At 34.8% G+C, this 22817-nt stretch overlaps 1 protein-coding gene across 4 annotated transcripts in view; it reads left to right on the plus strand.

Annotated features, from left to right (window-relative positions):
* LOC149777010 (poly(A)-specific ribonuclease PNLDC1-like) overlaps positions 1-22817 on the plus strand; it is a 74881-nt gene that overhangs the window by 7561 nt on the left and 44503 nt on the right. For all 4 annotated transcript variants that reach the window (XM_089941761.1, XM_089941762.1, XM_089941763.1 and 1 more), the window contains exons 4-9: positions 1355-1391; positions 8231-8306; positions 9568-9615; positions 10942-11036; positions 11801-11898; positions 15449-15540. In XM_089941761.1, coding sequence (XP_089797887.1) covers positions 1355-1391; positions 8231-8306; positions 9568-9615; positions 10942-11036; positions 11801-11898; positions 15449-15540 — 446 coding nt within the window. The remainder of the gene's footprint in view (positions 1-1354; positions 1392-8230; positions 8307-9567; positions 9616-10941; positions 11037-11800; positions 11899-15448; positions 15541-22817) is intronic.

Genomic DNA, 22817 nt, shown 5'->3' on the forward strand with positions numbered 1-22817 from the left:
AATTAAGACACAAGTCCTAGTAATTTAAAGTCCTGAATAAAATTCAGTAGATGTCTTGAATAAATCCGAAAATTTAAGGTGATGATGTGTCTGTTATAGCTCCTAAAGTGTTGATGTGCCAACAGACTTTTTTTTGAATCACAGTAATATAATTCCAGGTTTAAATTCACTATTAATTTCAGTGAATATCTTTATCCAAGAATGTTTTCAGAGCACTTTCATGTTTCCAGAGAAAATAATCACATGAATTCAGTAATTTGAAGAAATTAAATTCAGCCCAACTGGACACATCATAATATACAATTTCAAGGTGCTAGATCTTAATGCAACTGATAAAATCCTACACTATATATAGTTAACTACTTGACCTTAGGTCACAACTAGCATTTTCTATAATAAAAAAAATTACCTAATGGAAAATGACCTTCTAGGATGATCCTGATGATTACAACACAAAAATCAGGAATTCGTATAATTCACTTAGGAAATTACGAAACCTTGACCCAAATAAACACATTTACTTCTTTTATTATTAATAATAGTACTGATTTTAAACCTATACATTTAGAGAATAATTTAGCTATGTATTAGTTGTTGTATACCCAAAAAATATGAAACTAAGCTTGCCTTCAATGTAAGTGTGCTTTAAATCCCAATGTTAGAATCTTTGCTCTTAAAAGGAAGTCTGTTTCAATATGAGTACATATTTAAAGCATGTCTGGTATGGAGATAAGTTAGTGTGGAGAAATCAGTTAATTTGTTCATAGAATAAACTCTAACATTTTACTGTATAGTATACTGTATGTCTTTTTAGTACAGTTTTTACTGATTATATCTTTTGAACTGTACAGATAACTAAATAAATTATCTTATTCTTAGGTTTGTAAAATATTAAAAAGTTGAAAAAAGAAATATTATGTACCCAAATTTTGAGGAATATATATATATATATATATATATATATATATATATATATATATATATATATATATATATATATATATATATATTCCTTCTAGCATTTGATGCAATTCTTCTTGTATTTGATCAAAGTAATTTAGTTTTTGTCCAAATTCATCAAGATATTTGCTCACAATCATCTAATATTTGATCAGTCATTTAATATTTGATTAAAACTGTCTCGTATTTGATCAAAGTCAATTTGTATTTAATGAAAGTCATCTAGTATTTGGTTAAAGTCATCTTCTGTGTGATCAAAGTCATCTTGTATTTGATCAAAGTAATCTATCATTTAATCAAAATCATTTAGCATTTAATTAAAATCAGACATTATTTGATTACATTCCACTTGCATTTGATTAAATTTATGCATGTTATTTCTTCTTTGTTTTAGGATTAGCAGCTTTTATCAAAGATCCAAAGGAAAACAGGCAAGTATCCACAATTAACAAATTCAAGTCAAGGGAAGTTTTGTAAATTTTGTCAGAAGTGCATATCAAATGAAAATGCAGATTAGCAATTAGCTTGTACTGTATTTATGACATTAGACTTCTTCTGTTCAATCAGTATTCAACTAAAGCTGTTGCTGTGGTATATAACAAAAGCTGTTGCTGTGGTTTATATTCAAAACATTGTAGAATGCTGACTGATACAATCGTGAAATTAAAATTATTCTTCCAAACACTGTAGAATGCTGACTGATACAGTCGTGAAATTAAAATTATTCTTCCAAAAATTGAACTGTTAGTGCATTTATTATAATGTCTTTTTTATAAAATTGCATGAATTTATTTTAAAACCCAAAATAATGGAAGCAAGTTAGATATACCTCTTCTTTTTTATAATGACAAAAAATGTTTGTATTTTTGCATGCTTCCTTTCATTCATATAAAACATAATTGTGCTGACATGCTGTTTAACCCTAATTAAGACATTAAAACCATTCAGCATTAAAAAGAATTGTATAATATTACATGATAGTCAGGTTTGTCTCTCTTGGTGATAAAAAATGATTGCATGGGATTACAAGAAGCTGGAACTATATTCATCATTTAACTTATTGATATTTCATATTCACTACACAAGACTTGACCCACTATCTAGCATTTATAATAAATTGGCTCATACATATTGTGTACAGGTTTGTATGTAAATTCATTTTTGCCTGTTGCTGTCAAGTTTACATGGATGTAGCATATTACAGTGGACAGATTTCAACTGGGTCACAATGACTTGTCTAGGATTAGGAATATGAGCTTCAGAATTGATTGGTGCTTTATGGCGCAGCAACACAAGTGGGTTGTTTAGATCTTAAGCAGTTGAAGTAAAGTACCTTGCCAAAGTACACACCAGGGTAGCTAACCCATGCTGGTCTGATGGCAGGATTCAAACCTGCACCTGGATGCGAGTCCTGCTCACCACCTACAGAGTCACCATGGCTCCAGCTGAAATTGTTGTTTGTCCTTGAATTTGACATTTTTTGCATCTACTGCCATCAACATTAATAATGCATGTTGGGATTAAGCTGTGTCACACATCAAAAGTAGGTTGCTATGATCTACTTCCTACCATTTATTAAACACTCTTTGAAAGATAACAACTCATAATGCAGAAATGTTGGTATCTTGTGAATGCCTGCTCTCTAACAACTCAAGTTAATAATTTATGAAGGGCACAAACAGCTATAAGGTTCCAGTCAAATGGTCAATCAGTTCAAGATTTCACAAGTAACTCTATTCTGTGATGCAATTTATTCATTAATTTTGATCAGCCTTAGTGTTAATAACAGTGTAGTTATTACTGCCATGTCTGTGAAAAGTAAAACATAGATATAACATTTTTACATCAGATACAATATCCTGTCATAATAGGAGAACATCCAATACGTCACATAAATCACAGATTCAGGTGCCATGTCTGTGAATAGTAAAAGAGATAAAATATTTTTACATCCGATACAATATCCTGTCATAATTGCTTGACCTGGTCTCAGTGGCTTTATTTCCCTGAAGAACCCTACTAACACATATACCTGGGAGTCACTCTCATGTATTGCCCCTGTTCAATAGGGCAGCTCAATGCTCTTTGATTCTATAGTCGCTTCTGTTAACCTCAGTTGATAGAAAAAGATGCATTCATATCCACATCACTGCTGCCTAAAGATCACCAGTAGCAATCTCCAAATTTATTTCTTTGTTCTCCAACATTTTCTTTCTAAAATCACATAGAAGTATAAAGAAGATGCCACTAAAGAGTCTAAAGCTATTACAGATCCAGCAACCCAGAGTCCATCTATCATTTGCCAGGATGGGACCAGAGAAGTAGGAAGGATCTTCTCAAGTTTGCCAGACTGTGAAACCCTCTCCAAACCCAGTTTGCCCAGTTTTCCAAAGCAGGTGATTACATGGCATGGGGAGAATAGCATCAGTTTCAGATTCCTCTCAACAGGAATAGAACCATACTCGTGCTACTCTTTACCAACATCCCACTGGGGCAAGACTCTAACGCATCAACATGGAATGGGAGAATCTCTACCCAAAGACCAATGGATCTTGCAGATCATCATGGAGAGCCTCCATATCATGTTTCTAACCTCCGCTACTTTCAGAGGCTCCCATTTCTTACAGATGTCCCCAGAGACCTGTACAAGATAGATGTCACGCAGCCAGAAATAAACACCCTGACAGAAAGATTGCAATCATTCACAATATAAACTCATTAGGATTTTGCTTCCAGCTTTTCCTAGTTCCCAAAGCAGATTGAAAGCTCACACCAGTAATATATCTAAGCTAATGCAACCAACACATTCTGTCACCGAGTTCAGAATGGAGACCCCAAGATCAGTCCTCAGAGCCAGTCAAGGGAGAGATCTTATAGTCAGCCTAGACCTCTAGGATGATACCCTATATTCCAATCACAGGTCTTACTGAAAATTTCTGATGCTCACTTTCAGAGACATTTTGTACCAACCCTAAAATGAGTCAATTTACCAAATGTGCATTTAGCTTGTGGTTCACATGCATTTCATTTGCATTCTGTTTGCATTACATTCGTAATTTTATTTCATCTATTAGCTGATCATACAGAAATATATCTTGGTTTTACATTTATTGCATCCATTTATCATTTTCTTTCATTTTCATTCAATTGTAATGTACCAATTTGAGATTTCCATTTTCACAAGTATCAAATGGAGTGAATTATTACTTTCACAATCTGAATAAAATCAGATCTCCACTGTCCAATGTCTTTTGTACTAAGGCAGGAACTCTCTTATTTCTGTCTGGCTTTGCCTTAGATTTCTTGTCAATAAGGACATATCTGATCTCATTCTTCCCATCACTTCATTTATCTAGGTATGGAGTTCAAAACATCTTTGAACCCATTTAGTCTCCCTCAAGAATGTTCATTGAAAATCATCTAAGTGTTGACTTCCATCAGCATGGAGAGTTGCATTTTGACTGTGGAGTTTCTTCACCTTTTGGGTCATCTCATTGCTGCTGTGAATCATCTTTTAGATTGGTTCTTCATGAGGCCTCAACAGATGCTGCTTCTATCCCAGTGACGACCTTTCAAGAAGTTAGCAGGGTTTGGTCCCTCCAAGACTGCTTCCTGCACATCCTCTCTAGGAGATAAATCCATAAGGAATGCTTTTCAGTTCTGACACAAGACATTATCTTGAAGGAGGTTCCTGGTTCTTTCCAACAACTCAACCGGCTTAATTTCAGAAAACGTAGGGAAATCCAGTGCCCATGTATGTGCCATTTTGTTTGGTATTTTTTCTACATTTAAGCATGCCACATTTCTGGCAGGTTAATGTTCTAGTGATGCACTGAATGGTCCATTTACCACTCAGCTACATCTGTGCTATCTGATGATGAGCTCTTGTGGACCTCTTTGCTGAGAGGTGAAACACCAAGCTTCCAACCTTTGTCAATTGGTCCCAGATCTGAAAGTCTGGCCAGTCAGTGCCCTTTCACTGAACTGGCATGGGATCTGATGTGAACAAAGTACTCTTGGAACCACGGTCTAGACCCATGCTGACTCATCTTTCATACAAGACCTGCTTTCTTGTAATTCTGGCTTCATTGGACAGAATTAGTGCAATTCATGTCTTATTGGTCAGCTGAAAATATCTGCAGCTCTGACATGATGGTTCAGAGTCAGGTTTAATAATTTAAATCAGGTTCACACTTGTCAGAAATCAGTAAGTTGTATTAAAAATGCTTTCTTTTTTAGATCCTTCTTTCTACGTGTGTTTGAAGAAGAGTGTTTGGGAATTGAGGTAGTACCTGAAGTGAACCGAGCCAATCAGAAAACAGAGATCTCACCTGCTTTTACTTCTCATATTTCTGGTTGGATTCTTTGTTCCATATCAGCTGGGTTATCCATCAGTTTTAAAAGGAACTAATTGAAGACCAAATACATTGTTTATAAGGTTGTAGATGCCACAAGCATAACATTCAACCAAAATTGCATTCTGTCTGATATCATTCAAGATATAGCATGGAGTTCCAATGCAACTTTTTCCAGCATCTGTCATCTTAAAAGGCTCAGTTTGTCCTAATGGGACCTATATCAGCAGCACAGCAGGCCACCTTCCCAGGATGCATCTTCATAATAATGTGGGTTACTCTCTGCTTCTGCTATATTTGTGAGGGCAAACATTTCATTCTCAAGATGGGATCCAATGGTTGACTTGTACCAACACTAGCTCTACTTTTTTGTGTGTTATTTCATCACCATCAAATAAGGTCATGGTGAGAAAAAAATGGAAAAACCTTTTAGCAACTTTTTCACCTGAACTGCTGAAAAGAATTTGACCAAACTTGGCAGAAAGTATCCTGGTATGAAGACCCTTCAAGTTCTTACATATTTTACCAATTGCCATCAAACATGGCCACCTTTACTAAGAATAGAAAAACTGATTAAACATGCTTTTCAAAAACTGCTTAACTGAGTTTGACCAAATTTGATAGAAAGCAATTTGGCATAGAGGACTTTCAAAATTTGTACAGATGATGTTGATTAGATATGACCAGCATTACTAAATAAATAAAGAAACTTTTAAATTACTGCTTCACAAACACTGTGTAACATAATTTGTCCAAATTGACAGAACGTATTCTGGCATAGAAGGCTTTCACATTTATTAAATTTTTACAATCCATTTATGAAATTATTATAATCCATTTATTAAATTATTACAATGCATTTATTAAACTATTACAATCCATTTATTAAATTATTACAATCTACCATTCATTTGTTCACTGTTACTAAAAATAGACAAACATTTAAATAATTACTCAGAAAAACTGCTCAGAAGAATTTGGGCAACTTTTCAGAAAGCATCCTGGTACAAAGGGTTTTCATATTTCTACAAATTATGATAATCTGCCATCAAATATGGCCTCCATTACTAAAAACAGAAATAAATTTTTGAACCAAATCTATGAAACTGCTCAGCAGAATTTTTATGAAATTAACAGAAAACATTCTGGTATTAAGGGCGTTCAAATTTTTACTGATGAGTGAGTATTCTCAGGTCATTATGGGCCTCTTGTTTTAGTGTTATACCCCTCTTTAGTGTTAAATGTACTAGTAAAATGCATTGTGTGATAATCCTTGCTTGTGCAACTCGGCCACAGCTTTTGATGGATTGCTTTGAAACTTGGCATACATAATGGACATATGGTCAACACACATATCATTCTGTCATTGAGCTCAGACATGTCCCCCCACCACCAAGTTATGCCCTTTTTTGGTATTAATGGTATATATTATATATGATGATTTTTGTGTGTGCAGTCAGTCATGCCATTTTGGGTGAATTACCCTGAAATTGTTAGACATTGACATGAGGCCAAAATTGACATATCATTCTATTGTTATCCTCCTGCCTTTTTTTTCAGAGGTATGCCCTGTGTGTGCCCTGTTTGATATTAAATGTATATACTATGTACAATATTTATGTGTGTGCAGCTAGACCTCTGAACTTGGCTGATATTACTGACAGCAGGCAGACAAGTTCACTTTGCCATTATCTGATGATTTTCTAAAGTTATGCCCATTTCCTTTTTATCCATCTTAACTATTCCTTTGCATGTTTATTGATGCATACATTCTGTCAATGTTTAGGCAAGTGTGTGGGGGAAGTAGGGAAATATATGTTATCTGGATACATCTGTAGATGTTCTTTAGGAACTGATGTTCTTTAGGACGCATTTGTAGTTGTTCTTTAGGATACATTAATTTTGTAGATGTAATTATGTTCTTGAGGATACATTTGTAGTTGTTCTTTACGATACATTTGTCAATGTAATTATGTTCTTGAGGATACATTTGTAGTTGTTCTTTAGGATACATTTGTCAATGTAATTATGTTCTTGAGGATACATTTGTAGTTGTTCTTTAGGATACATTTGTAGATGTAATTATGTTCTTGAGGATACATTTGTAGTTGTTCTTTAGGATACATTTGTAGATGTAATTATGTTCTTGAGGATACATTTGTAGTTGTTCTTTAGGATACATTTGTAGATGCTCTTTGAAATCATTTGTAGATGTTCTTTTGGATACATTTGTTGGTGTTTCTTTATGTCAGAATATAAAGACAAATGCTACAGTTAAGGATTTACTCATGCTTCTTAATCATAGTGTGACGTAACATTTTTAATCTTTTTTGCTGTTATTAATAAAATTAAATGCATAACAAAGTTCTAGATGATGCATGTAAATAATCAGTGTAGATAATAACATCTAATACACATATGACACCCTCATTATAAGGTCATTTGTTATTTTAAAAAAGTGCCGTTTATAAATTGGGTACAGTCATGGATGCGATTATTCATTAGTAGAATTATATGGATTATGTATTTCATTATACGGTAATCTCACTGTAAGGTGGTATGTTCCATAGCTCCCATGGACAGTGTTTTAATATACTTCATTATAAGGTGATCTCACTGTAAGGTGGTATGTTCCATAGCTGCCATGGACAGTGTTATAATGAGGGATTACTGTATCATATACTTCATTATAGGGTAATCTCACTGTAAGGTGGTATACTCCATTACACCTCTGGAAAGTGATACAGTGAGAGGCTACTGTCTCATATGCTTCATTATAAAGTAATCTCACTGTAAGTGGTATCCTCCATAACTCCCATGGACAGTGTTATAATAATGGAGTACTGTTTTAATGTAATTCACGATATTTGATTTTGTTTTAAGTTTAATGCATAAAAATCTTCTGTTCTCTTCAGATATGATGTTGAGTCATTCAATTTTTACCTATTCCCAACAACATTTGGACCAGTGGATGTTTGTTTTACGGTTCAGGTAAAAAATACTTTAAATCACACTATCTTAGGAGCATTAAATTTTGATATTCATCTCATTTAGCATATATTAGCCAAATAAAACTTAAGCAAATTGCTTATATGTAGTAATAATATGGAGGAATATGAATTTGTAGTGTTACTGGGATGGTTTTTAACGCCTAGCAATAAAAGTGTGATTATACCAATACATGGAGGGGAGATAGTCACCAAATACTGTCGGTTTGGCAATTGCTACTTTCACTCATGATGAGAACCATGCTCAGAGAATCAGGCCACGAATATTATTTCCAACTGAATTTCACTGATGTTAACAAAAAATATCAGTCACTGTATTTCTTAAAATCAGTACCCACAGGTCTCTATACTTATTTGTTCAATTGCAGCTGCTTGTACACAACCCATTGCCAGATCTGCCTGCCTGTCTGTCAGAATAGTTATTGGCCATGAAAATGTTTACCTTGTGATCGTTTCATCACAGGTTGAAATAGATACATCTTTTCATATAAGCAGTTATGCTAAACAAGTGAAGATACAAACATAACATGTTTTACATTATTAAACTCATTTCATTCTGGTCATTTGCTGTTGTGTGCCCTGCCTCGCTTGGCACTCAGCATTAAGATGTTAGTCTTTGGACTGGTCGGCCTGGTGTCAGGATAATGTGACTGGGTAGGATATCATGCTACATGTCTGGCGTGGTGTCCATATGTTAGATATCACTAATAACTGCCACACTGCAGACATTGTAGCGATGTAACTGGAAAATTGTTAAAGCCATGTTAAAATTCCTAATCACAGACACACACACAATATTGTATGCCAATGTTAACATTTCATTATACAATTGACATGTCAAGTTTCTTATACAGTGAAATGTCATACATAGTGATCAATTATTTTATTCATCTAAATATCAGTGAAGAGTAAAATACTGAAGAAAAAAATTAATATTAGAAATTAAAGTGGAAATTATACATGCAGCTGTGAGTGGAATACAGTTAAATTATAAAACTTTTAATGCTAAATATTTCGGCATTTTTGCAAGCTTTCTGAGCCAATTTTAAAAGACTAATAATTTAATACATAATCTTTACCTACCTATGCCTTGTTAGTTTCCTAGATCAGTTTTTACTAAATGGAAACAATAAAGATTGGATGCAAAAAATGGTTTCCTAAGGAACTGGGTTTCTGTTTATTGTGGAGTAGAAAGATTCTGTTTGAAATTTGCACCAAGTACAAATTTGTTTTATATTATTTAGGCATCTAGTTGGGAGTTCCAGTGCAAGTATAATATGGATTTCAACAAGGTGAGTTTACATGCAGCTGTCAAATCAAACAAAAGTCAAAAGCAAGATAACTTTTGTATACTCATGTTCTACTATTGGTCATCATCAAGCAAACAGTCAACTCGCATCTGTATGTGAGGCACTTGTGTAACATTTATTAATCTATGTTTAAATCTGCCTGTACATTATTCTCATGAAGTAACCTTTATCAGGACAGCACGTTTGGTTACATCCCCAAACCTGCAGCATGGACTAAAAGTCTGACCCTTATAAGAATAAATTTATTAGCATAGGTATCCGTATTTGTGATTTTTATATTTTTATAGTACTTAAATAAATGGATTGGGGGGCTTGTCATCACGTTTGTTGTTTGTTGGGCCTTTAATTTTTGGTTTTAAGTAACCTGAAAATCCATAAAAGTTATCCCATGAATCACTGTTTTAGAGAACAAGGCCTTTTGATTTGGTTGTAGTGAATTCACAGTAATATAAGACAATGATGATTCTGGTTGAAGTGGATTCACTTTAGTTCAACAAGACATGGTGATTTTGGTTGTAGTGGATTGACTGTGGTACAAGACATGGTGATTTTGGTTGTAGTGGGTTGACTGGTACAAGACATGGTGATTTTAGTTGTAGTGGGTTGACTGGTACAAGACATGGTGATCTTGGTTGCAGTGGATTCACTTTAGATCAACATGACATGGTGATTTTGGTTGTACTAGGTTCACTGTGGTACAACAAGACATCATGATTTTGGTTGAAGTGGATTCATTGTTGTGAAGCAAGACATGACTGGATGTAGTGGATTCACTCTAGTATAACAAGACCGATGACTGTGGTTGTTGCAAGTTCACCTTAGTACAACTAGACATCATTTTGCTTGTAGTGAGTTCACTGTAGCAGAACAAGACACAATTAGTTTGGTTGCAATTGAAACAGCCAGCCATACATTTTAGTAATTATTACAAATAGAATTTTAAATTATTGTTTACTTATCACCTGCAATTCTGGATTTGTAATCACTGAAATTACAGTAGGATAGTTTCCAAGCAATGAGGATGCATGTTAACTCTGAATAAAGGTCTAAGAATTCAATGAATAATAGATAATTCTTTCAGGACTTTAGAATGTCACCAAATTGTGTTCATAGAATGCTATGTCTAGTGATAGGACCTCCCCAACTGTTCAAAGCTTTATTGTAAAAGCCTGGAGCTTATCATAGGAGAAATACATTGCTAAATTTCATACCCTAATTTCAGATGATATACCATGTCATTGCTAAATTTCGTACCCTAATTTCAGATGATATACCATGGCATTGCTAAATTTCGTACCCTAATTTCAGATGATATACCATGGCATTTCCTTCATGAATGAAGAACAACACAATCTGGTCAAGGACCACATCTCTAGCCATGCCATGAATTCTGGACAACTGAGGTAAGGACTTTCATGAATATGTTATTTTGCCCATTATAAGACAAGGTTGTGGGGTTGGGTAATAAAAATAATTTTCCGTGCTTGTACAACCATACAAAAAAAAGATCTTGAAACATTGTCTGGAAAAACTCTTTATATTAAAAAAAGTTGTTGAAAAACTCATTGAAATTTCTCAAACATTTCTTGAGTTTATATTTGAGAATACACAATTTTACAATTGAAAATATTATTTTGTAAATGACGAATATTTGTTATTTATGTATCATCCAAATGTAATGAATAAATAAATAAAATGCAATCAAATTTGTTGGATCAGATGAACAACAACGCTTATAACTAACAAAATTAAAAAGGGGGAAAGCTCAGTTTCCATTAAGTAAACTTGTCCTTGAATACTTCTGGAAAGCCTTGTAACTCTTTGTCACATACATGGCCAGCCAGAGAACTTGAGGTAAAATTGGTTTCCTTACTGCCAGTGCTTTGTGCTTGCATCGGTGATCAGTCATAAATCAGTACTACTAAATCACCAAGGTTAAAACTAATACACCCCCAGGTAACTCTGTACATGGCAGTTAAACCAATCTACAATTGCATTCATATATAATGCACATTTTTTTGCACACAATTCTGTGACACAACTTGAAACTTAGCTATGTAAAATTTGTATTTTTCACACAGTTAAATACTCCAAAAGATGATCCTTGACTAAGTATCTTTTGTACATGTTTTACTGTTGGTCTCAATCTGTGTTTCTTAACTTACAGAGTTGCAGATGAATATGCTGCTCAGAAGATTTGTTCTCAAATTGCTGCATGGGTTGTCTCCGATAAAGAGAAAGACAAGTACATAGTGAAGACACAAGGTACGAGTTGCATGATTGACAACCCTTGTGGATTAGATAAGCATGGTGAATTTTACGCTAAGAACTGCATCACATAAAGAATGAGGTTTTCTGTATTTACTGTGTATAAAGTTCACCCCAGTTTAAAAAATGTAGATCCAGATCTGAAATTTTACAGTGCACTGGCCCATTAGGGTCTGTGTTATTTCAATGAAGTCATACATATCTAGAACAAACAGCATGTAATCATTATGTGACAACAAACCCCACCATTACAAAACTTGACTCGACATTTCAAGTAGTAAACATTATTCTCAATTTAAATATCTTACTTGAAATGTTCAGATGCAGGTTTTTGATTGGTCAGAAAAAGTTATGAGTAACATTTCAAATGGAGTAAATTTTAATAATAAAGCAGCAAAATCAGTGTATCATCTGTTCTTAATTTGCAGTGTATGTAATAGGTATTAGATTCTTACAGGGAGCTGCAGTAACTTAGCTGGTAGAGTTTCAGACATGTAATCCAAGGATTACAGGTTCATTACCTGCTCAGGACAACCTGGAACTGCTGCCTCAGTGTTCCTTTGGGAAAGACCTCTTGCTCCCATTTCCTCATCTTCATAAAACAAATATGTTAAAGTGATGTTAACCTACCCCTCCCCATTAATAAATATATTCGAAGTAGATGGTTCCAATTAAGTGTGATGATAATAATCTCAAACCAGTGTCCATTAGAATTGAAACTTATAAATCAGAACTCCTGGCTGCTGCAGATCTTTACAAATCTAAATGAAGTTTTGAAAATGGACTGATTGATTAGCAGACTTCAAAAGGTTCCAGTGTTTTTCAAGACCAGTCTATGATGGGATTTCATACATGCATAAATAACTCACCTCTGAAACTGAAGAGCTTTCCAGTGGAAATGCTACAATGAACATAACCAATTGTTTGTTTTACAAAAACATCTGTGCATATTTTTTACAAAGATTTGTCTTAGTTCACATTGCAGTCAAGACATATATTAGACTGACTTTAGTGAGTCTTCATGACAAACAAAAGGATTCAGTTTGTAGTGTTAAGATCCTCTAGTCTTAAAGTAAGTAACAGAATAGAGTGAAAACCAACAAGTTTTGTAAAATTCAACAAATAATTTATTGCTTTAGAATAGAAAGTGAAAATTTCAGAGGAACTGACAGTGTTGTGTATTAAATCCCAAATAGTCCTAGATGTTCCATCACAAGTCCAAATGTATGAAGTTCCAACTGAATTCCAGTGGTATTTCAAATAAATTTCAATATTGAATGTGTTGATGTGCCTTTAGTCATGAATGTGCTAATGTGTCAATGGTCTAGAAGGCGGCATTGTGAAAACAGTCTTTTGATGTATCACAATAATATAATCCAAAAATGTCATCTGAATTCACCGTATTCCAAATTAATGTTTTAGTCTAAGATTATTATTGAGCACTTTGTAATTCTAGTGAATAATAATTTGAATAAATAAATCCAAGCAAAATAAAACTGAACACAACAATAAGAAGGATTTTGCTTCAGATGTTAGGCAAGAATCAGTAATTTCTCAAGTAAAGAACATTATATAAAAAGCACACAATAATAAAGTCAGGATGTAAGTCAGTTTCCTTCCTAAAACATTCAGAGTTGCCAACAAGTTTATGAATTTCCAGGTGAATAACTAGTATTGTAAATTCAGATATAAGTAAACATGCTTACTTCCATTGATAATGATCTAAATATTTAATCTATATTCATAAAGAAATATTAGCTATATATTATGTGGTTTAATAAATGTCACCGGTCAGGTACTCCATTAACTTGATTTTGAACAAAATACATAACATATAATCATGGAGAAGCGAACAAACAATACAAATTAAATATACATAACAGTAGACCTTTTTGTCGCAGAATAGACACCGAGTGGGTTTTTGGACTAAATGAATAAGACAAACACAATGTGAGAAAGATGGAAATTTATGAATGAATTAATAAAGAGAAATATATGATGTAAAAATACAATGATTCTCTCATGCTCTCAACATAACGATTTACTCAAATCACTCTACACAACATTCACACATCGAAAATAAACCAAAAATATTAAATCAAAATGAAGTACAGATCCAAGAACCTCATGGACTGCACATACGCTTCAAACAGTATTTTACACAAAGAGATTCACATAATCTCGAATATGAATTCTATTAAGATTCAAAATAATCTTAAGAATACAACTAAGATTCAAAATAAATCTTATGAACATGACGAAGATTTAAAATAATCTTATGGATATAAAAAATGCAATGGAACAACAATTGATCCAAACGTATGCTTCTAGACCCCTTGTACAGTTGCACGGTTCCTTGGGTTGGCCCACACTCTTATCGACTGCTCGTACCCTTTATGAATCCACCATGAGTACAGTCATATGTTACATGTACAGACAGCATACAACACCTTTTTCAATTTGCTACATCTACGTCCGTGGCACAGACATATGTACATACATATGTAGCGTTAAATGTTCTGGAAACTCCAGATAGCTCTAAGCAACTTTAGGCGGCTTCGGACAGCTTCAGACCGCTCTAGTCATATTCATAGTCACATTGACAATCACACTTCACAGCGACAGACAAAATCAGCTACAATAACAGTCAGCTACAATAACAGTCAGAATCAGCTTCAAACACAGTCAGCTACAAACACAGTCAGCTACAAAACACAGCTACGAACACAGTCAGAATCAGCTACAATAAAACCAAATTGGTCATAATAATAGTTTCTGTATAATCTCTAGACATATGATAATACTTTAAATCTGTGTTATAATGAACACATTATTATGCGATAAGACATTACAAACCGAATAAGCTTCACATATCAAATGAAAATGTAAATTTTAACACTTACCCCTATGGCTGGAGAACAATGGAGAGCGTACACTCCTTGACGTGATCCAAAAACGACCAGTGTGGTTTTAGAAATTGGTCTTACTTAAATCCATAGGAGAGGGAGTACAAGTCAGGGTAGAATACCCATGCATATCATGTTAGTCATGTTACCTCGTCACAAGTAATCTCTGTGGCTAGGTACATGTTAATACAGTCGCTTACCTAGAAAAACACATTCACCCTAGATAACATTGTACGCATGTACAACGAGAAATAGTCGAATTGTTTTAAGACAAAACCAAGTTATTTCTTTGCCTAATTCTGTGATACTTTTGTTCAACTCTAAACACACGTGTCCACCGAGCAGGTAGATGTAGGGATTGTCCATGAAAAACAATCTTCCCTCTTTGCTTTGAAAAACAAATTGGTGAAAAAAATCTAAGAGTTTTAAACCAGACACGAAATTTCAGTTTCAGTTAAATTATCTTCACTGCATCAGAACCTTGGAAGCATTTGCAGAAAATATTAATGCACTGCACCAGAGCCTTGCAGAAAATATTAATGTACCCCTTCCCCCTCACTCGCTCATTGGGATTTCCTTGTCTTCGGTATAAACAAAAAAATATATTCTGTATGTATTTGCTGCTTCTCATTCCATTTCAGACATTCAGGAAATCAAGGACTTTTTTGTTTTGAGCAAGGAGATAAGAAATAGGTTTCCTCTGGTGTGGACAGCAACAGATGAGACTGGCAATGTAAGTGTTAGACTCAGTGGATGAAATATCTTGTACATGAGGAGTCAGAAATGTCCATAATGTATTTACTGTCAAAAGAGGAGGTGACAAAAACACAACAAACCTGTTATGCACCAAGGCACCATTGTGTCCTTCAAGTTTCACAGAAGATTGTCATCCATTTTGGACAAGTGTCTTCTTGATTAATTTAGCATCATATTCAGAAGAAACAAATTTGGATATGTTTTTCATGAATATTTTGTCACAGTTGGTTACACTTTGTTGAACTTGAGTGTTTTAAAATAGGTTTGTTGTAATATTCACACAGATCGCATAAAACATCATAGTTTGGGTTAAAGTTCATTATAATAAGTACACACTTTTTTTGAGTGAGGATGAATTCCAGTACCAATTAGGCTCTTGATACTGAGATAAAAAGTGACTCCATCTTGTGCATATACATACTGGAAGAGTTATGTCACATTCTTTATATTGTGAACTCTTTTATATGGAGGCTGATTCTCACTCTCCCAGTATGGTCATGCCCAATAAAACGTGGACATCATGATTCTGTTTCTGTGTACAGTTTAAAATACTTGTCTTGCAGAGTGGAAGTTGATAACACTCAACAAGAATATGTTCCACTCTCAGTGGGCCCAGCAGGGTATACACTTTGATTGAAGTACTCCAATTGTGGGTCACCCTTCATGAGGTATTCATGAATCAGGTATGTGTGACTCATGCTAACACCACAATACCACCTCATTTCTATGTTTTATTTTTCTAAATGAGGGATGCCACTCTCCAATAGTGGGTTTGATCTTAAGTTTGTGGAGATTTAATTCAGCATATTTTACCAGGTATGATGAACATGCAGATTTGTACAATATTTCATGTCTGTATATAGACTGCAGAGCAGTATTGGATAGTTTATATGCCTTTTCCTAACCCTTTATATCAGTGTTATCCTAACCCTTTATATCAAAGTTATCCTAACTGTTTATATCAATCCTATCCTAACCCTTTATATCAATCCTATCCTAACCCTTTATATCAATCCTATCCTAACCCTTTATATCAATCCTATCCTAACCCTTTATATCCATCCTTTCCTAACCCTTTATATCAATCCTATCCTAACCCTTTATATCCATCCTATCCTAACCCTTTACATCAATCCTATCCTAACTCTTTATATCAATCCTATCCTAACCCTTTATATCAATCCTATCCTAACCCTTTATATCAATCCTATCCTAACCCTTTATACCAATCCTATCCTAACCCTTGACATCATTGTTACTTGGCAACCAACAGTACAGAATACTTTTCCAAGATTGTGTGAGCATGTCATGTTTTTGTAAAAGCTAGAACTTGAACAGGTTGTCAGAGTTAAGATTTACAAGGCTTTCATTGTGGAAATAAATTCTGAAGTGATATTTGGAAACTGGATGTGGTGCCATGTGATGCTGCAATGGCAGCTCCAACTTTGTCTGAATCTTTTGAACCATCTGCATACAGGGATGTATAGCTATGAATTTACTCTGGAAAAGGAGAAGAGAGGACCATTAGAATTGGCGGTGATTAAATAAAATTTTGGGGAGTTTTGATGACTAAGGCGGTGACTTTTGAATTAAGAATTGTGTTGTATTTACAACACTGGTTTTGAGTGAGGATGAATTCCAGTGCCATTTAGGCCCTTGCTATTGATTCACTGAACTTTAACTCAATAAATACAATTTTTATTAAGATTTTCAGTTTTTGTATTAGTATTGATATGTTTAAAAACCTTTTTCCATTCCCGGATGACATCTTTTGCATGGATCATCAAAATCATGCTTTGTTGATATGTATAGAAACTGCTGATGTTTCTGATATTGTATTCCTGGCAACATCCTGGAATGTCCTTTGATATTGAGGTGTTGGATGCTCTACATTGTCAGAATGATCAGTTGTCAGATTTTACATGCAGAAGGATTGAAATGTTTCCCAATCTGCTCTGTTCAGTTTCCATCAATGCCCAGTCCCTTAAGGTTTTGGAATATTACTTCCAAAATATATTGGAAGGTGATCACTACTATATAGGTTGTTGTCAGCTTCCCAAGAGAAGTAAAGTAAAGGAGATGGATTGCAAATGGTTGTATCTAAACATGAGTATGATCATGTGGCAGGATGATGATAGGTATATGATGACATAAGTTATCAACTTAAAAAGACAAAACAAAATCTTCTATCTTCTTCCCTCTCTCATGATGTATATAACCCCCAGTTTGTATGGGGACTGCCAGATTTACCAAGTAAAACAGGAGGGTGTTAGTAACTGATCAGTTTGATTATGCTGAGTGCTTGGAGAGAGATATATTGAGCAGAGTGAAAGAGTTTTAAGTAGAGTCATATGAACAGCTATAGCCTGATTAATTTTTGGCATTGAAGTTTTATTATTTATCATGATGGACATTCCTCTGGCAGCTTTATCATTATTTCTTGAAGAGTTTCTTTACATGATTTTATGCTTAAGATTAACTTATCACTTTTTTGTAAAATGGTCTCACAAAGGCAGACACATATTTGGTCATGTTCTTGAAGTATCCAATTAATTTCATCAATATTTGCTTTTAATCCTTTGTAATTGCATTTTTTTAATGATGTCAGACTTATTTATGAAAGTTGTTGAAGTACAGGACTTCTTTAGACTTTTTCTGGTGAGATATCAGGAGGCTGTCCCATGTCCAAACTCTTCAGTGTGTGTGTGATTTGGATTTTTAGCATAGCTTTAACAATTGTTTTAGTCATATCACTATGATGTCTGCCTTGTGGCAGTTTATAGTGATGTCTAGCACTGAGGTATCATGCTGCAGACGTATTATCCCACCCAGTCACATTATCCTGACACTAGGCTGACCAGTCCTAACACTGTCCTGCTAATGCTGAGCACCAAGCAAGGCAGCTGCTAGTACCATTTTCAAAGTCTTTGGTATGACTCAGCTGGGGTTCAAACCCATGACTTCCCACATCTGAGGTGAATGCACTAGCCACTTAGGCCACTGGAATGGTCCCAAACTCTCCAGATTCAAACTTGTAAAAGCATTTGTTAGAATCATGTGATCTTTAGGAAGTCCAATAGATGTTTTTAAAATCCTTACTTCATTTGGTATAAAACATTCATTCCCACTGGTTTGCCTCTCATCTCATGTAAATCTTCACTTTATTTGGTTTAGAACATTAATTTCCACCGGCTTGCCTCTCTTTTCGTGGGCTGGGCTTAGGTTGTCGTTTGTAGCATTAAGTTTCTTCATTGCTGCCGTGTTACACGGGTGTTTCATTTAAGTTGCCTACTTACTCTCAGTTTGCATGACTGCTTGCACAAGATTTGGTGGCGTTAGGACTGAATTGGCTTTGACCTTAATGTCCTGTAATGTTTGTCTGAATATAGACAGTATTTTGTTTTTACAGGTTTCTTCTCTACTTTACCTGTGCTGGTATATGATTTGCCAGCCATGTTAAATGGAGCTGTGGCTTCCACAAATTTCCTGGCTGCAGAAAAGCTCATGCCTGTTTTCTGTTTCATGCATTGCATCTCCTTCTCAGGTGTCCACTGTGGGCAGTCTCCATAGTATGTGGCAATGCTCGGTTTTTCTCTGAAAGCATTATCCATCATGACCTTCCATTAAATAGACAGGAGAGTTAGAATTCTATATTGTGTTACACAATAATACTGTATTGAATAAATTATCTTGTGTTTCTAAACAAAAAAGTCATATCTTGCACAAATTTTATTTTACATACAGCATTTACAAAAATGTAATTCAGTAAAACTATTTCAGTACTATATTTGACCTATTGCAGCACATGCCCTATTTAAGTGCTTACCCATCCTTTTTATCAAAAACTGGTATGAAAATATTCTTTGCTGTCTTGCAATTTAGGTAAAATAGTCTGCCCGGTGCCTGTAATTTCACCCAGATATGCAGAAAAAGTTTATTAAACTTGACCTTTCTGCAAGTTGATATCACCTCCTCCTCCCTTATGCATTTTGAGTATGTTATAAGCTATTGTGGATTTTTTTCTGTTGAAAAAGCCATATAATATAGTGCCATATAATATAGTGTAGAGCCATATAACATAATGTTTCATGCATTTTTAGTATGTTATCAACTGTTGTGTTCTCTCTGTTCAGAAAGCAATACAAAGCCATGTAAGCATTGTGTTTTCATGCATTTTGAGTATGTTAACAACTATTGGGTTTTTTCTGTTCAGAAAGCAGTATAAGGCCTTATAAGCATATTGTTTTAATGCATTTTGAGCAACTTTTGTATCAATTTATGTCTGCTGTCACATTTCAATCTATGAGATTCTTTCCAAAACTTCAGACATTAATCTTGGGGAGTGAGTGAAATTCCATGCATTCAGAGCCTGATGATGAGACAGTTAATACTCTGTTATGGTTTTTAGACAGATTATTAGCGAGGGGAAAAATTTTGTTTCATATTTGATTCTGCCCAAATGAGATGAGAGGTCTTTTACCTTGATATAGCACCAGTTTTCAGTAGTACCCTATTTTCAGGGTTATCTTCTTTTGCAAAAACTACTGTTTTACAGTTAAATAAACAGTTTTACTGAATCACACTAATGATTTTTAAGAGATATCTTCATAAATTTAATAAGTGTTTATTTTGCTTTTGTATTTGTCTTGAAGGTATAGAAAAGAATTTATTAAAAACCAGCTGTTGTAACATTTTAAATATTGACCTACTTTCTCACAGGTTTCCCACCATGTCTTCATACTTTTATGGGTGAGAGTAATCACTTTCCTCTAAATTTAAGTTATCTTTGTTTTGATCCCACCTTGCCATGCAGAGGGTAAAGCATTTGCTAAAATTTGCTAAATTTTGTAAATTTGGTTCATTGTGACCCCTATCTTCATCTCACCATGATGTTTAGAGGGTCAAGTGTTTTCTAAAATTTGCCATATTTGAGTCTGGTGTGACATTTTTTTTGATCCCACCATGGACTGCTCCAGTGGCCTAGTGGTTAGAGTGTCCGCCTCAGATGCGGGAGGTCGTGGGTTCCATCCCCGGCTGAGTCATACCAAAGACTTACAAAAATGGTACTAACAGCTGCCTTGCTTGGCGCTCAGCATTAAGAGGTTAGTGTTAGGACTGGTCGACCTGGCGTCAGGATAATGTGACTGGGTGGGACATCATGCTACATGTCTGCGGCATGATGCCTCAGTGCTAGACATCACTATAAACTGCCACACTGCAGACAGTGTAGCAATATGACTGAAAAATTGTTAAAGCTACATTAAAAATCCAAATCAAACACACACACATGATCCCACCATGCTGTGTAGAGGGTAAAGTGTTTTCTAAAATTTGCCATATTAGAGTCTGGTTTGACTCTTGTTTGGATCCCACCATGCAGTGTAGAGGGTAAAGTGTTTGCTAAAACTCATCTTGAACTCATAAATCTGCCATAACAAAGTGTCATTTGGAAGACAAGATTTTGGACTCCTAAACCCCCAACTTGGTTGTTGCATAAATACACAATTTCCTGTAAATCTTAATAAAATAATGAGATGGTTGTTGTGGTTGTTATTTTGGGGTTTAATGCCTTTTCTCATTGTAAGATAGGCTGTAAAGGTAGCCAGTAAATCTGGTAGAGGAAGAACCTGGGAAAATTATGGTAAGAACCATTGACCCATGGGAAGCTACTGGCAAACATTCTCACATACCCACAATGCCTGATCCAGAGGCTTCAATCCATGTGGACAGAAGTGAGATGGCAGTGAACGATAAAGGCAAATGCTTTAGCCCACTTGCCCACCCAGTGCCCCTTAAAGATAGGAAGACTTTCATTGAAACCATGATATATAAATGTGATCTGTATTACAAGTAACCAGTTATGCTGAATGCTAATGGAAAACTTGTAAAGGTGAATAAATGATACAGGTAGTTCGAGATAAACAAACCACCAATCTACAGATTGCATGATTTGCTCAGAATATCTAGGTGATTTACTGTGGCAAGTCTTTCTGTGGGATAGCTCATTAAGCTGTTGTTGCTTTTGTCGGTTTAATGTCATCTTTGAGAACTTGTTAGGCTATATATGGCAGCTGTATAACTGGTAAATGAAGATAAAGAGAAGAAAAAAACATGGAAAAACTACTGACCCAAGGGAGGCTACTGGCAAGCTTTCTTATATATGCACATTGGCTGAGCCCAAGAATCAAACCCACACAAGCAGAGGTGAGGGGGCAGTGATCGGTAAAAGTGAGCACTTAAAACCACTTGGCAACCCAGTGCCCCACCCATGAAGCTAATATGGACAGGTAATGTACACAAAGGGCAACAACTCAATTCATTTAAAGTTAGGTAAATCAAACAGATGCATGTTGAAAAAATGAAACGTATTGTACTTTGTTGCCTTTAATGAGAATGATTAAGCCATCTTTATTAAAGATTGATATTTAGTTCATAATCAGCAAAGATTGTTTGAAGTTGGATTTTACTTTATATGTAAAATGCAAAACATTATTATTTCAGTAGCTGGAATAGTGTGGAAGCGTGTTAAAAAAATTTAAGGTAAAATGTTGAAAAACAGCTGTGATTCAGAAAAGGATGAGCCATCTGCAAATCGAGCATAGTCCAGCTAAACTAAATTTCAGAACTTCTTGTTTACAGTGTTTGATTTTGAGAAGTGCAGCGGCAAGAAGGGGCATTATATTCCTTGTGCACACTGCAATCACCATATTGACAAAGTCAACACCATATTGAGATGGTCAACACCATATTGACATGGTCAACACCATATTGACATAGTCAACACCATATTGGCATGGTCAACAGTCAGCTGCCTTAAGGAAAACATTCATTGTATCTAGTGTTTACCTTGCAATGTCTGACATGCCCTGACAGCAGTACAAATGCAGAAAGATCTTTTCAATGCTGAGAAAAATTCAAAAAGATCTTAGGATAAGTTTGAACAACAAGGTCCAATCCAAGGATGAACACAGATGATGCAAACCTTCACTGAACTAATGAGAGCAGCAAAGTCTGCCTCAAGATAAGACTGTATTCCACTGTATTCAAATGGGTTTGAAAGACAAAAACTTGGTGTATTAATTATCTAATGCTATAGTGATTAAGTGAGAGCAAGGAAAAAGTGTTGCCCTTAAATTTATTATGTAACTTTTGCCTCCAAGTTATTACATAATATTGATTGTCATTATGACAAGAGGAATAATGTTGAATAATTAGAGTTATGATATGATATAGATTTCATAGCATAGAAATTAT

Source organism: Sinohyriopsis cumingii, chromosome 18 (assembly GCF_028554795.1).
Source record: "Sinohyriopsis cumingii isolate HCF-2022 chromosome 18, ASM2855479v2, whole genome shotgun sequence".
NCBI classification, from domain to species: Eukaryota; Metazoa; Mollusca; class Bivalvia; order Unionida; family Unionidae; genus Sinohyriopsis; species Sinohyriopsis cumingii.